This window comes from Protobothrops mucrosquamatus, unplaced genomic scaffold, assembly GCF_001527695.2.
Source record: "Protobothrops mucrosquamatus isolate PMUCROS unplaced genomic scaffold, P.Mucros_1.0 scaffold733, whole genome shotgun sequence".
Taxonomy (NCBI): Eukaryota; Metazoa; Chordata; class Lepidosauria; order Squamata; family Viperidae; genus Protobothrops; species Protobothrops mucrosquamatus.
Genome location: NW_015387007.1, coordinates 413,376 through 430,270, shown reverse-complemented (window position 1 = coordinate 430,270; position 16,895 = coordinate 413,376). Strand labels below are relative to the sequence as shown.

Below are 16,895 nucleotides of genomic sequence, written 5' to 3'. Positions count from 1 at the left end.
AGTATTCTCCTTCTAAACAAATTTGGTTCCTACAAAGTCAAATCCGATCTCACCAATGCATTAGGATGTTTTGAGAGTCATAAGAAGCACATGGGTAAAGGGAGCCAGCAAATATTGGCAGGGTTCACTGATCACACTGTCACTGTGCAATTTGGGGGCTTTGGCTTAATATAATATGTAATCCCAGCCAATAATGACTAATTTGTTAAATCATTATTGAGCCAAACCTTGTACTAATAGGGATTAAATAAATGTTGCTACTTTATTAAAGTCTACTGGTTAATTCAGTTGCATATTAATGTTTAGGTACCTCTGGTCAAATTTTAATGAAACTATAAGAAAATAGAAGTTAACAGAGCCCCTAAATGGTAAAAAGTTAAATCAGATGCTTTTCTGCAAATTTGGATCATTATTTACTATACAGGTGCAGTTTACAGTTGCAAAATAACAAAATAGTAAGGCGAATGCAAAAGCTTGGACTTCTTTCCAGCCACTACTTTGTAACACTTCCTTTGGCAAAAATAGCAGTTCCCAAATGATTTCTGCAGACAGCTAAGAGTTTTTCTAATTTGCTTTGGAATGTTTTTCCCCAATCTTCCTTAAAGAATTCTTTTATTTCAGAAATATTATTAGGTCTTCTTGTACGTACTACATGTCTGAGATCACCCTATTATTCATATGTTGTTATGAATAATATTCTGGTGATTGCAAAGGCCATTCCAAAACATTTATCTTTTTTTTCTTGCAATTGGTCACTGACACAACGAACATGAATTTGGGCAAACTGCAGGAGACAGTGAAGGACAGGGGGTCCATGGGGTCATAAAGAGTCGGACATGACTTAGCAACTGAACAACGACAGTACAATTCTCATATTATGCCATCCAAAAGATAGCATGTAATTGCATTCCTTCTTCTTTTGTTGCTTGGGTGCAAGCATTGTAGAGCATGAAGGCCACAGAACTGGTCATGGGAACATATCAATATACCAATTTGGTTTTGTTTTAAACTTTTGGGGAGGAATAAAATGCTCTGAACTAATAACCTTCTTCAGACGTATAGGCAGAAAAGCCCTACAGTTCCTTTCAAGCCAAAGGTAACATCGTAAGATCTAAAAGTAGAATAGTTCTCATGCACAAAATTGATTCTGAAATTGCTTATTGGCAGTTCTATGAATGTGTATAAAAGGGAAAGACATTTCAGAATGAAAAACCTAGAGAAATAAAACATAGCCAAAATCTTATTCTAGCCACATAACAAAACCCAGGACACATTTTTTTAATTGTTTTCAGATAGGAACACTCTAACACACGGGTGTCAAACTGCCGGCTCGCGGGCCGGATGCAGCATAGCGAAACCGCACCCACCCCATTGCCGGCAATAGCAAAAAAGTTGTGATACGTCGCAACACGTCACGTGACATTGCAAGTTTGACAACCCTGCTCTACAGATACTTTTGGTATTGAAACAGCCTCTTTTTGATGTTGTTCTCTATGCCTGGAGTACTGTTGCTGCATAAAACGTAATACCGAAATCCTGAGTTTTGCATGTTCATTATTGAGTTCCAAATAGGATGAAGTAGGTTGCACCTATAAGACACTTTTTTCCTAATCATTATTATGACTTTCACTTAAAATCCTGCAGTTATAATTTAGTGAATGTGTAGAATTCATATTTGTGTACCCATTTTTGTCAACTGTCCTTCAGATTCCCTAAGATAGCAGGAAAAGTAGCTATCTCTAAACCATTGGAATAATTATTCCAGAGAATAACAGAACAGAAGCTGAGATGAACAGAAAAGAGCAGGTGCAAAGACCAAGGAGCCTCAGAAGCCCACTTCTGAACTACTCTTGGGTGGCCCCAGAAGATGCACATCAGAGCTAATATCTTCCCTTTCTATACAAAGGGCAGATGTCACAGAGCAACCTCTTCTTGCAGGCCTTTGAAAAAAAAGGCAAGTTAGGAGATGTGCAAATATTTACTCCAATCTCCAAATAGTTGTTTATCCTCCAGGATGAATGGGTCACCTATGGGAAGAGGGCAAAAGGACCATCCACTTTCCCTTCATGCTCCTCCCCCACTTCCATTTGAATGGCAACAAGGAGAAATTATAAGAAATAACTAGGTTACGCTTGAACGCACTTTTCCTTCAGGAGGTTGTATCTCCCCACTTTCCTTTGTATTGGATAGTGCAGCTGGAAACATTGGACCCAGTTGGATTGCACTGAGTCAGTGAGAAAGCAAAAGCTGCTTTCTCCAGTCTCTTTGTTTTGGAATGCACTGGGCTCTTTGTACCGCCTTACATTATTGGATACTTGGAGGGAGGAAGCAAATGAGCTCTCAGTTCTACCCAATTGCACTTTTACACCCTTTCTCTGTGAATCCTAGCAATGTGGGTGAGGCCAGGGTGCCACACGGCTCCAAGATGTCTTCAGTCGTACAACAGACTAAGCCACTAGTTACATAACCTTGCTTTATTGAATATCCCAGTTGTGTGGGTTTGCACCAGACAATGAACTAGAAATTAGCCAACCAAACTGAGCTTGCTAGAGGTTTCAATCGGTTCCTAGTTGAGTAGCAGCAGTTTACTGCTACCATTGGAGGAGCCGAAAGAGACTTTCTGGACTGTAGGCAAGCTTGGCTCATGTGTCTTTCCACATCTACAATCCTGGTGAGATGCGTATGCATGGCAGAAAGAAAAAGGAGAGTGCGATGGTCCTGCCCACTGAAGCTTTGACCCCAATGCATTTTCCATCGTCTTTTCCTTGAGCCAGAAGGAACCCCACCATGCCTGACAATGAGAACAATTAATCAGTGGAACAGCTTGCCTTCAGAAGTTGGGGGGGGGCTCCATCACTGGAGGTTTTTAAGAAGAGACTGGACAGCCACCTGTCTGAAATGGTTTAGAGCAGTGGTTCTCAACCTGTGGGTCGGGACCCCATTTGGGGTCGATCGACCATTTCACGGGGGTCGCCAAGCAAGGCTGTCCGCCATTTTTTTGTTCGCCATTTTTTTTGTCCGCCATTTTTTTTCCCCTTTTCCGGCGGGTGCCTTACCTCCCTTGGGCTGGGCTAGCTGGTGGTCGGCCTGCTCCGTCTCTGCCGCTTGCCAGCTACGCCTCGGCCAGCGCAGGGGGCAGAACCACACATGCACGGAGCTCTCGGGCAGGGAAAGTCCTCGACTTACGACCGGTTGGGTAGTCCTCGACTTACGACCAGTTTAGTCCTCGACTTATGACTGGTTTAGTCCTCGACTTACGACCGGTTTAGGCCTCGACTTACGACTGGTTGGGGTCGCGGCATTAAAAAGGTTGAGAACCACTGGTTTAGAGAGTCTTCTGCTTGAGCAGGGGGCTGGACTAGAAGACCTCCAAGTCCCTTTCAATTCTACTATTCTGTTATACTCCTCAGATAAATAGCATATATGACCCACTACTTCTTTGCTGCCTCTGACAGGGGTGATGGGCAATATTTTGTTGCCTGTGGGGACCTAGGCTGATGAGATCAATGGAGGCAGAGTGACCAAGATGCAGACAGCCAAACGCTGGAGAGAACAGCTCATCATCCATCAGCCATGTACCCTCAAAAGAGCTAAGACTGGGCGCTAAGACGATTGGTTTCGCCTTGGTTTCGCCCATTAAGCGAGGCCTGAGGAACGAGCGAGAGCCACTGAGGCCGGCCGAGCGGTCTTCGGAAACGGCGGCAGCGGCGACAGCTCCTCCTCCTCCTCCTCCTCCTGCAGAGCCTAACGGCGGCGTGACTCTCAATGCGCAGGCACCGGGGTGTAAATAATACGTGGCTTCTGAGGCTGGAGCAGCTCAGAAGAGAGATGGCAACCGAGCGAGAGATCTGCAGCTAACCCGGCTGCATTTGCTCGCCCGGTAGGAAAGACGGAGGAAGAAGAGGCGGATCAGGTAAACCAGTCGCTTTGTACACACTGCAGTCGGGCTCACACCCGGGCTCCGATTGATGGTTTTTTGCGCCGTGCCATTTCCTGATCCGTGCCTCCGAAGCAAGCCGGGCTACAGGAGAGCCGGGAGAGGGAGAAAATGATCTCTGCTTATGCAAAGTGCGGGCTCGAGTTTGTGCGGGCAACTCCGTCCTGCAGTTTTAGAAAAAGTAGCGAGGGGAAAGAGACAACATGCAAAAGAAAAAAAAAAGAGCAGTAATAATGAATGCATGGCCATTTTTTTTAAAAAAAAAGAAAAAAAGAAAGACAGTTGTTTGCAGTCCGGGTGGGATTTGGGGAGGGGGCGGTTCTAGAGCGCTATACTGTCTTTGTTTTGAGTGGTATTTTATTTTCCAGACTGGCCTGCCGGTTTTCAAAAATATAATCAGGTCGGCCGGGGCGGGGAAGAGAATGGACTAAATGGAAGTGAAGGGTTTAGATTAGGCGAACCGTTCGTCTGGAGCGTCGAAGAGCCAGACTCTTCAAAGGTTTTATGGAAACAAATATCAGAGAGAGGAAAAGAAGTTTGACGTTGAAGAATAAATGAGAGCCTAGGTCACTGAAACCATTTGCAGAGCTCGTTGCTGGCCTTTAGCACCTTGGACAGCTCCCACTTGGGAGCGACAGGGCAGAATGAAGGACATGGCGGGAGAAAAAATCACCCTCTAAAAAAAGACAGCAAAAGCTACCAGCTGTGGATTTCTTTCCCAACTGCTTCTTTTCTTCCTTTCAGGAAGGCAATACTTCATTTATTTAGACCTCCCATGTCTAAATTCATCTATTGCAAATTCATTTAGCCCTCCCATGTCTTCTAAAACTATCAGATTACTCCACCCCTTGAGTTTAGTGGAGGAGACTGAGAAGGAGGACATATCCTGCCATTTTTGAAGACTGCCCATCAAATATCTGATCATACAAATAATAACCATTACTTTTGTTATTATTTACCCAAATGAAACTCACATCACATTTTTAAAATGGCTCCTGCATAAAATGTATTGGCTGTCATGTTAGGTTTTGTGTGATGTTATATTCATGTATTACAGCCTATTGTAAACATTATTATTATTTTGCTAGGGTAATGTGATGCATAGTATAATAACTCATGTCATACTGTTGGATAACACAATTTCTCTAGCAGGCTTTGTGATTTGTTCACAGGCAATTCAGTATGTGATTCTAAGCTTAAAAATAACCGTTTGGTGAATATGTGCTTTGTGTGTCATTGGCTAAAAATAAGAAAATGTTTTCTTGATCAAACTTTTGGGGAAATGTAACAGAAATTTTCTTTTTTTTTCAGCTATAAAATAATAGTTTTAGAAGCATTTCCCTTGTGATGATGATTGCTCTGTAGAACATGAAAACATAACTAGATTTCTATGTTCTTCTCAATGACAATAACAGTGTCCTTTGGAACTCCTTGCCTCTTTTTCATGCTGTGTATCTCATCTCCATTGCTAAAAGAAAAAAAACATTTTTTTAAATATAAAAAAATATTTCTTGCAGTTCCTCTGACTATATACATTGCTTCTTTGTATGGAAGGGGGCAGAAATGCAGAATCCATGAGCATAATGGACATAGAATACTATTTGATAAAGACATTAAAAATGTCTAAAGTTGTGATATTAAGGTCATAGTTTTAGTCAAAGAAGTCATCTAGCTTAAGGAATTTGTTTCAGCTTTTTTTAACTTAAAAAATGGAAACATGGCATAAAAGATCAGTATATAAAGGTGATAATCAAGCAAAATTAATTATTAGTTGTTCAGTATCAATATATGGAAAATATTATCTGTAACTTTTTTTCTCAGAAGATATATTAATCATAATCTGAGCACACATGCGTGTATGTATATAGATTGGTTTTACTTGAAAAATAAAACTGGGTATTTTAAATCAACTTGAATATCAATTATCAATTGGAATTAAAAATGATACTTTGGAAAATAGGTGCATGCATATAAGCTCTCGTCCCAAACTTATTAAAATTATATATATATAATTTTGCTTGCTTGAGTAGAGAATGAGATCATTTGCACTGAGGTTTTACTTAGACATTTTTTTCAATGAACTATTCTTTCTTGTTAGTGGTATTTGCACTAAAACACAGTTTTTGGATTTTTTTTCTTAATATAAAAAGTATTATAGATCAGAAAGAGCAAGTGTGCATAACATTAAAAGAAGCTCTATTTTCTTTATTTGTCCATACATTGATTGTGATAAGTTTTATTAATTTTTCAGTTAGTTTAGTGTTTAAATTAAGAATTATTTCTGGTTATTCATAAAAATGTCACAAATTGGGTTAGAAGAATTCATTTTAGTCTTTCTTCTTTTCCAACTCTGTCCTGTATACTGCATATAGTTGATTTATTCACAAATTTGATTATGCCTACAACATACCTCTGTAGTAAAATCATACTGGAAAATCATTCAAGACAGCTTTTACCATGGTAACTGAAGATGCTATAGGATTACCTAATATGAAACTACATGTCCTAACAATCTGATTGCATTTTTGTCATTTCTTGGTGATCTTACTGATACTATTGTTTAACCACAGTTATAAATGTTTGTACAAATTAAATTTAAAAATTGTTTTCCTTTGGAAAACTGTTTTTTCCTTTGGACAGGCAAATGATTTGTCATATTTTACCATTCATGTTTATCTGTGAAAATGGGCATCTGTTGATACTTTCTTCCTCTGTAGTTACGGCAGCTTATTTTTCCTCTGCTGATCAATTTACTTTCTTCCTCCTGCTAAAATTACTACTGTAATTTGTTGCTGGCTGTTCCTATTAGATTTGCTCAAGCATAAGACAAACAGCTGCCTTTATAAGATGATATTATGAAATGGATTCCCTGAATATGAATATTTACAGTTGATTTGAGAGCTTACTTAAGAAATTCCTTTAGCAACTCCTTTTTTTTTTTCTAATCCACAGTGTATCATTTTCAGAGAAAATCCATATACCATTCTTGAATGCAATCACTCTTTTGCTGTGTTGCCTTTCCTTTTTCTGTGATTGGCCTGTCCACACGTGGAACAGGACACTATGGCTATATCACCTGCAGATGAACTTTGCACAGCTCCAAGCATTCTCTTCTCAGTTGAGAGGATTGCTTGAACTGCAGATAGCAGAGAGCATTAAGTCCTTGATGTCAAGAGAGAAATGGATCCTCAGAAGAATCTGTCTCTATGAATCCCAGTTTGGCAGTCTATAACTTAAAACATTCTTTCTAACAAATTTTTAGAAAGGTTCTACCTTGGATTCAACATCATGGATATATATAGTCTGAAAGCTAGATGCCTGCCTGAACCCTTAATGTTCCAGAAATCTTTCTGGGTATTCTCCCTAAAGCTATTAAAGGGTGGTTGTTTTTTTAATAATGACACTTCACTTGTGGATTATTATCCCAAGAGGGTTCATCATGTACCATATTATTTTTTCACTCAAGACAAAGGTGTTCCCCCCCCCCCATGCATTTTATAGCTTGTACCAGAGGTCTCCAAATTTGACAACTTTAAGACTTGTGGGCTTCAACTCACAGAATTCCTCAGCTAGCCATTCTGGCTGGGAGTTCTAAGAGTCGAAGTCCACAAAAAGTTGCCAAGTTTGGAGACCCCTGGGCCTATTGATTTATAATTTTATAATGTTAGAAGAGCTTCTTTTATTAAATTTCCCTCCAGTGATTATTGCAAGTGTTGCATTCATTGTCTACCATTTTAATTTTTAGTCTTATGTAATTTCTGTTATTAGATGAATTAAAATTAAAATACCTGTATGATTCCCCAATACAATTAGTCAATATTTTATTTATTTATTTATTTATTTATTTGGATTTTTTTTTAATCCATCCTTTATTATTTTTACAATATGCATACCTAATACCCCTTCCTCCTCCTATTTTTCCCAAAACAATAATCCTGTGAAGTAAATTGGAGAGAGAGTGACTGGTCCAAAGTCCCCCAGCAATGAATTATGAAGCATACCAAGTTGAACTTTGCTTATGTACATGAAATACCAATTGGACCAATAGATCACATCATAAATTGAATGCATTCAACAGCTGGGGATCCATACATATCATGTGACAGTCAGCAGTAGATGGATGCTATTGCTTAGCCAAAATCAAGTGGGAAATGAGTCTCCACATCATTTTTAATAAGCAAGTTTTGTCAGAGAATACCTCACTGAATCTGTCATTGTTACATGAGCCATGAATTGCTTCCTTCCCAAAGTTACATACTGAATGGACTGGATTACACCCTATTGTTAAGGATGGATTATATCGCCAGTAGTGCATATAAATAATGCTATATGAGTTTGACTGCCTCCAAGAAATGTTCACCAGGAAAATATGGGACATTATTCAGGGGCCATGATCATTGACTGTGATTCAGAATGAATTAGATTGATAATGTGTGCAGTATTATAGAGAGGTATATTATTGTTCTCATTGATATTTCTTTCTCATTGGTGGAGGGAGAAAAGGAAATTAAAGATTGAGGTAGGATGCTACATTAGAACGATCTTTTGAATTAACTGCTTTCTCTCCAATTAGAAAGTCTAGAGTCTAAAGAAATTTCAACTGTCCTGTAGACAGCAAAATTAACACTAACAAAAGATGATGTTGCCGACATAAACTTTGTCAGATTGAATAGCCTGTTGCTAAAGTGTGCACAAATGGGTTAAATACACAGCAAGGGCTTCATCAGCCTATGGATGAAGTTGATAGCATTTGTTTGGGTTATTAATTGCTTTATCACATTTGCCAGAGCAGATTGCAGTGAGCCCAGTTGCCAGTGGAAAGGTTTTGATATATCACTACTTCAAACTAGTGCAAAAATAATCATCCTATGCCCTACTTACATTGACAAGTGTAATGCTATGATAGCTAAATCAACTTTCAATGAACTGCAAATATCATTTCCTAAAGGGTAGCCAGGTTATCTGTTGCGATAAAAGCAAGGTCATAGGTCAGTACTTTAAATTTAACATCACTGAGATATTATCTTCTGCAGTGGATAATTGTGCAAATAATAAAGCTTATGCCATATGGTAATTTTTAAGATTAGTCTTTGTTATTATTAGCCTTATTAACCTAACAGTATTAACAGTATTTATAGGTCGACAGTACAATTATTAACAGTATTTAGAGGCCAACCTATTACAGAATGGGTGTCTCACAACAAGAAATAGTTGAATTATTTAAAATACAACAATAACACAGACAGTAAAAGTTAAACACCGATGTGGTTGCTAAAACCAGCTAAAAAGTAAAGCAGAGAAACTGGTGTGAAATTTTTTTAAAGGAAAATGCAGTTGTCAGGCAATTAACTCTCTTGCCCCAAAAATCATCATTCAGTCCAACCTTTTGTGAAGAACCAAGTGCTATAAAGACAGAGGGCTTATGCATATTCAAAGGACTTGTTGGCTGTAATTCAATTGGGTAGAACTAAAGTTGGACAAACCATTGTATCTCTCCGTCCAAGTTTCTGGTTTGAGTTCAATATATTTCAGAATTCTTTGCCAATGCAGTAATTTCTTCACATGTGATACAGCTTTTCTCATGATTATTGCTACTCCAAAAAAGAAGCCCCAAACATATTATTCCCCCACAACTACAAGAGTTTTTCTCTACAATACTATGACTAAGGGTTCATAATTCCAATGCAAGAGTGATTCAAGTTGGCATGTCCATCAAATATATTATACATGCTCTTTCCTTGCCCTGATACAACAAGCCATCCTCACAAATAACTCCACATACAATATTGGGCCATAAATTGCCCATTCAAAGGACAGTTCATGATAAAAGAAAGTAATGGAGCATCAAAGCAAATATTTACCAATTCTGTTTTGAAAAGACTTGAATAACATTAACACCAATGTTACGGACTTTGAAATTCTCTGGAGGTTCTAAATTCAAGCTATTGAAAAAAGTGTTTGCACATTAAAAAAGGAATCCATCTGTTACAGCCAAAAAGCACAATTTTATACAGAATTGCTGTCCTATGCTCGTTAAAAATATACAACTCATAAGAGGTTGAAAAAATACAGTGCACATTTACCCCAAACCTTGATATAATCTGTAGAATTTGAGAATGGTTGTCATAGTGATGAAAATATCAGGATCTATGCTAGGTTTTGTCATTTGAAACTGATTGCCTTCTGATTTTCATATAATTTAAATATGAAGGTTGGTGTTCTTCCCCTTCACAATTTATCTGAGCAGCAAATTGTTGTAAATTGCCTAATTGAAAAGGGATGTGATATCTGAACTCATTATAAGAATAAACTTAAAAACAAGAGTAGTGAAACATTTCAATCAAAATGTTTCAGGGAGTTTTATAAAAGGATATCACATCCAGTTTTAGGTAGAAAGTACAGTGATTCACTTCAGATTCTGTTGATCTTCACACTTCACACTTTTTTTTAACACTCTTCCGATTAAACTCATTTTCATGGTTCAGTGCTTGACTATATTCACAGCTCCATTAGATCTGCAATAATCTCAACCATATGACTTTTGGGTTTTGCCTGAAATCATATTTTAGTTATTTATAAATATGAATGGATTTAAAGTTTAAGAGTCTTAGATGCTATATTTATTAACAATAAAGAATCTTATGGATCAAACATATGACATGAGGAAAGTTTGCAAGCATTTTTCCTGCAAGTTGGTTTGGTATGCTAGTAAAGAAAAACTATGAATGATATAGACATTTTTTTCAGTGACTATAGAAACATGAAACGCTTTCTTATATTGAAGAAATATAAGTCAGTAATGGTCAATACTGTCTGATTTACTAAGTGGGTCTAAGATATAGTTTCGTTTTGCTTAATGTGTGAACAAAAGTGAACTATACTGCTCTCTAAGCCACAGTTTATAGCATGTTATGTTTAACAAACTATACTTTATGGTTTTGGAAATTATGGTTAGGACAATATACCAAGCAAACTATGTCTGCTATTGGCTTACCTAAATGGTTTAGCTAATATTGATCACCTGCTCTAATCCCAGAGGACTCTGGGTGGTGTAAAGAAATGTAATAAAATAAAAAATACATAATCATAAAACCCTAATAATAAATGATAAAATGATAAAATAAAAAATAAAGAAGATGAATGTCTCTACTCAGAATCCTTAGGCACTAGAATCTTGCTAAAACAATACCACCATTTAATTGATTGGTTTGAGGCTTTGATTGAGGCTGTACATATTTTATAGGAGAAGGCCTGCCATCCAACCCATAATCCACAAACCTCATAAAGTGTTGATAGGGGAATGGACTTTTAACAGGTCCTCTCTAAATTATTGACCCGGTCATCTAGAAAATAAGAGGTCTGAAAGAACCCATAAGCATGTGTTGGTGTTATTTTAAGAACCAGCTATTCTAATCTAAATATCTAACACTAAATATATTTCATTGGAAAATTTCTCTGGTGAGGTTTTTCAACTTTTTAGAAATCATGCTAATAATTGGCCCAACCCAATTCTAGCTCTGTGGCATCCCAGTGTCCATTCTGTCTCGTTGCAGGTGGGAAGGATGAGTGCGTATGCTGACATTTATGCATCAAAGCAAGGACATCAGGGTTCCACTGAAGGTGGTTACCAGCGCTATGGAGTTCGCTCTTACCTGCATCAGTTTTATGAAGACTGCACAGGATCCATTTGGGAGTACGATGATGATTTTCAGATCCAGAGATCACCCAACAAGTGGAGCTCTACATTTTGGAAGGTACAGCTCCTACCTAATAATTGTCTTGCAGCAGATCTGTGGAGTGTTGACTCCAAAGGTCTCACAACCCATCGGCATTAATGACTGATGAGTTTTTAGCTTTTCCATTATAACTTCATTGTTAATAATTTCGATGGAAAGGTGGGATGTTTATTTAATAAATCAGTAAATACACAGTGTATTTATTCTCAGCTGTCCATCTCTTTTTATTTTGAAAGCAGAAAACTGGAAGGCTTTGATGCAGCTTGTTAGGCCAAATGGTAGATACAAGCTATATAAATCTTCATTAAACTCACTATTTTCTAAACCAGGGGTCCCCAACCCCCGGTCCATGGACCAGTACCGGTCCGCAGCATGCCAGCAACTGGTCCGCACAAACAAGCAAAGCCCTATCCGTGGGATGCAGTCATCATATAAAACCACACACTCTCCAGTCCACGGAAAAACCTCTCTCCATGTAACCGGTCCCTGGTGCCCAAAAGGTTGGGGACCTCTATTCTAAACTATTCCCACTTCAAGATACAGGAATCTATAACTCTGGAACATAAAAAAAAATCAGATATTCAAAATGAATATTGGACCAAAAATCAGTCCTTTTTGCTTCAGAATAAATTGTCCCAAATTCCATTATTGGGATAGTAATAAAAGGAAAATACAGCATTCAAATTAGAAAATCAAATTATTAAATCAAAAGCTCATGTATATATACAGAACAATTTATTTATTGGGGGGTTTTTTTGCTTATTATATATGTCTATGGTAAGTAGGATGATAAAGATCCTACTGATTTTCATGGGACTTAGGCACTGATAAAACTATGGTGTTTATAGACAGCTATCCCTGATCTCAAAACTCTCCAGATGTGATAAGACAGCAATTGCCAGCAAAACCCCAAACTTTTCCACAAGAGAACAGATTCATCAGTCAACAGGATGAAAGCCTTAAGCAACTTAAGTTTCATAGAAGTGACTATAAATATCAGTGACACATTAGGTATGTTTAACATCTAAGACTATAGCCACAAAGCAAAAGCCATCAGAATAGAAAATTGCCTTGTTGATTTCTGAAATCTCTCTGTTTTTCAGGTTGGACTCATCTCGGGGACAATGTTTATGCTGACAGGGATCATAGTTCTTGTAGTAGGGTTTCTGGTAACCCCCAAAATTGAAGCCCTTGGAGTAGAAGATTTTGTGGTAGTGGATACCCATGCTGTCCAATTTAACAGAGCCCTTGATGTGTGCAAGTTGGCAGGAGCAATATTATTTTGCATTGGAGGGACCACGATGGCAGCCTGTTTACTTATGTCTGCATTTGCAAAAAGCTATTCCAAAGAAGAAAAGTACCTGCAACAAAAATTTAAAGAGAGAATAGCAGATATGAAAGCCCAAACATACCCAGTCACAAAAGCCCCAGCGCCTGGAGAATCCAAGATACCCGTTACATTGTCCAAAGTTCAAAATATCCAGCCGTTATCTGAGACCTGATTCCTCTTCTCTCTATCCTAACACACCCTTCTTGTGAATTTGAAAAGGTTGCCTTGATTAGCACTTCAACCTGGGTTTGCAGTGCGGCAGTTCTGCACTCAGCAGGAAAAGAAGCAGGCAGGGGGGAAAAAAACCTATTTTGATAGGAACTACAGGAATGATAAGGAAGTGAAGGTTCAGCCATCACTGGTTTCAATAAAGCATTATTGTGTATGTTGTGAAGGTTTTTTTTTAAGTGAACAGAATCGTTTAGGTTCTCCCCTTCCAGAACGTGGTTCATTCTTCTCCACTTATCTCTTCCTTGTTACATATTTTATTCCTTTTAAATAATGAATATGTCTGTCTGTTTAGTGTGAACAATTTAAATCATGTCCTGTTCAAAAAGAACTGTCAGAGTCCCACAAAAACTCTGTGTGTGCGTGTATCAGACAGTAGAAAGCAGGCAATTTCTGTTTCTATTAGACATGTTTATTCTCCTGGAGAGCAAGCAGAAGCACACCTTGTGCAAACATTTAAAAAAAAAGCCATCATATGCATGTGATTCTATTTTTTTTAATACCCAAAGCTTTCTATCCATTCTAAATTTAGAAATTTAAACCCCTTTATCTTTGGCCTTCAAAGCTTCTTCCTATTGCAATTGTGATTTTTCAGCTTGCCATTCGTTTGAGAAGGGAACACAATTTGCTTGTGTTTTGTATCTCAGAGAGGCTTAATACTGTTTTAAAGACATAGAAAACCTCACTCCCCAAACCAGAAAACTACAGTCACTTCCTCTTGCAGAGTGCAGCCAGCTCTTTGCTTCACCATGCAAATTCATTCCCAACCATTCTATATAACAACAGTAGCCAGTGACAGTGCCATTTTTAAGTCAAAATATATAATATTGAAGGCCAGTTATTTTATCATATTTATCAAAAGCTCATCTTTTTAAAGAGATTACAATTTTTTAATCGTTGAAAGAAAGGCTGCATCAAACCGATTTCTTCTGGGGTCATTCTCAATCCCTCAGCCAACATATATCTTTATTTTTTTAACTCTCCGTTTCTATTAACATTCACCAAGGCTATTGTGAAAAGTGCCCAGTGTTTAGCATGGAAAAGAATACAGAATTAATTAACTCAGTTGCAGGTCTGGCCTTGAGCCCTTATGAATTAAAAAAAAACATGGCCTGGTTATGCTAGACAGGGTGCACAGGTTTACTAGAACAAGGTAAGGGCAATAAAAATATCATCCCAGGCATTTGGATGTGTACATAGAGCTCTTATACTGTACATAGGCATATAGAAATTCTTCCTTTTAACGTCATGGTCATCAAAGACATACTACAACAGCATCAAGTAACCAGAAGAGCAAGAACCAGAACTTTGTATCTCCCTTGACATCCAAAGCAGTAAAAGAGGGAGTAAAGAAGAAGAACGTCCCACACATACACATTACAAACATACATACATACCTGCATACACAAGAGAGAGAAAGCCAGAGCAAGATTGGCCTACTCCATTTGTGAACCACCATCAACCACCATCAACATCCCTATTCGTGATTTGTTATTAATTTCAGCAGGACTGTTGTAGGAAAAATGTCAGGAAGTATCACATTTAGTTTGATGTCTGAGATATTCTTCCATCTTTCCTTGAGTCTGTTTGATCTTGAGTTGAAGTACCAGATATTACATTTCTGATTAAGAAAGCAAGCTTTTCCTTAAGCAGAGAACAGCTGTGAAAATGCTTACTGTTTTACCTTGTTATTAAAAATATAAATCACACCTGTCTCAAGAGACAGTTACTGTCAACCCTTTAATCAATGGAACTAAAAAAATAACCTATGTAAAAATGTGAACTTTGTATTATTTGACAACATGTGTTCCCCTACAATTCCGTATATTTTTTCCAATGGACTAATAAAATTATTGAGAACTAGATTTCTTGATGAGGGATTTATTTATTTAGTTAGTTAGTTAGTTATAGCTATTAAATGTTCACAGTGTCATCTAGGAGTTACTGATTGGGTTCACACCTTGTATGTTTAGTCTTAGTTTATTAAGCAAGTTACCATTGTTTGGGTTCACAAAACACATTAAGCTATACATTAAATAAACAATGCTATGATTTACAGTAATTTGTCAACTTTATTTTATGGAAGTTGGGGAAAGGAAACACACAGTTTTACAGTGATATCTCAGAAGCAGCTTTGGAAAAAAGGCAACTGGACTTCAGTTCTACAATAAAATTGAAATAGTTTGTTGGATGAGAAGCAAAAAGTTTTCAAAGAAAAAAAACAAGAAAACCTAGTTGCCTTTTGGAAAAAGCACCTTTGGGACAGCCATGACCTGGCTGCAAAGTTTAACCTAAGAAACCCTTAAAAAGGTTATTGTTGTTGTTGTTGTTGTTTGCAAAACAGCTAGACAAATACAGCATATACTGAAAACACAAGCCTGTGGGATTTTGTTATTTTAGGAACTGCCATAGCTTAGACATTGAACCCTAACCACAGGTTTTGTATTCTATCACCAATTAGTTGAAAGGAGCACTTCATGGAGCTTCATTAGTCCGAGGTAGACAGACAATAAGCACAATTATGACACTAATTCTATCTTTACTGTAGGGTTACATGAACAGACTCTTGCAAGACTGTATTTTTTCCTTCCCCTCCTTTTATTTTCTGAAAAACTAGGGAGGGTTCCTTCTGAAATGCTTCCTATGCCCCCTCCTTCTCCCTGTGGACAGAGATTCCTTTTACAGGACAATTGTTCAATCTGTGGCTCTTCTCTCTGCCAAGGTCATTCCCAAATAACAGAATAACAGAGTTGGAAGGGACCTAGGAGGTCTTCTAGTCCAACCCCCTGCTCAATCAGGAAACTATACCGTTTCAGACACATGGTTGCAAAAACTCTTAAAAACCTCCAATGTTGGAGCATTCACAACTTTTGGGGGCAAATCATTTCACTGTTTAATTGTTCTAACTGTCAGGAATTTTTTCCTTAGTTCTAGTTGGTTCTCTCCTTGATTAGTTTGCATCAGCAGTAGTGATGACAATCGCACAATATTTTAGAGGGACTGGCAAATAGAAAGGTATCATGGGAAAATGCCCTCAGCTACAAATGTCATGGAAAATATTAAGCACCCCACTGCCCCACAAATCTTTTTCTGCATTAAAAAGTTAATCATAGCAGTCAGTCTTATGGGAGAGATTGCAGCTATTATTAAAACAAGGTATCTGAAATGTGTCAAAAAAATAACTGGGTAAGAATTTCGGTAATTCTTGAAAATGCCTCAAGAAATAATTCAGTAATTCCTCAAGAAGTAATTCTATAAAATGATTCTATCAGTCTTTTCTTAGGATGTACTTTACAGCTATTGTAGCAAACCTTAACTGTAAGACTGATCTTGCTCTTTTCATGGATGTCTTATTCACTGTAATTTTCCCTCACTTCTGTCAAGAAGGTAACATAAGGGCAGTAGCAAGATAGGGCTCTGTGGCCTTTCCAGTGGAATTTTAATTAAAGCCTGGGAAGAACAGAAATGTGACATTTTGAGTCTCCCGGTACAGTTCCATGAAAGACATTCATAGTGACATCTGAGATAGTCACCATATTTCTCTCAATTGCATTTCAATAGCATAGTGCCTTGAAGTTAGATTTAAAAAATAATTTACATGAATTTCTAGGGGAGAAAACCCCTAAAGCTGTCAAGAAGAGTATTGTTCAGAAAAGGGCAGATG

At 37.7% G+C, this 16,895-nt stretch overlaps 1 protein-coding gene across 1 annotated transcript; it reads left to right on the top strand.

Annotated features, from left to right (window-relative positions):
• Window positions 1–3,825: 3,825 nt before the first annotated feature.
• On the top strand, window positions 3,826–13,405 carry NRSN1 (neurensin 1). The gene is made up of 3 exons (XM_015818389.1): window positions 3,826–3,913; window positions 11,491–11,691; window positions 12,777–13,405. Exons 2-3 carry the CDS (start codon window positions 11,500–11,502, stop codon window positions 13,173–13,175), a joined length of 591 nt encoding a protein of 196 aa, XP_015673875.1. The 5' UTR covers window positions 3,826–3,913; window positions 11,491–11,499; the 3' UTR covers window positions 13,176–13,405.
• Window positions 13,406–16,895: the final 3,490 nt, after the last annotated feature.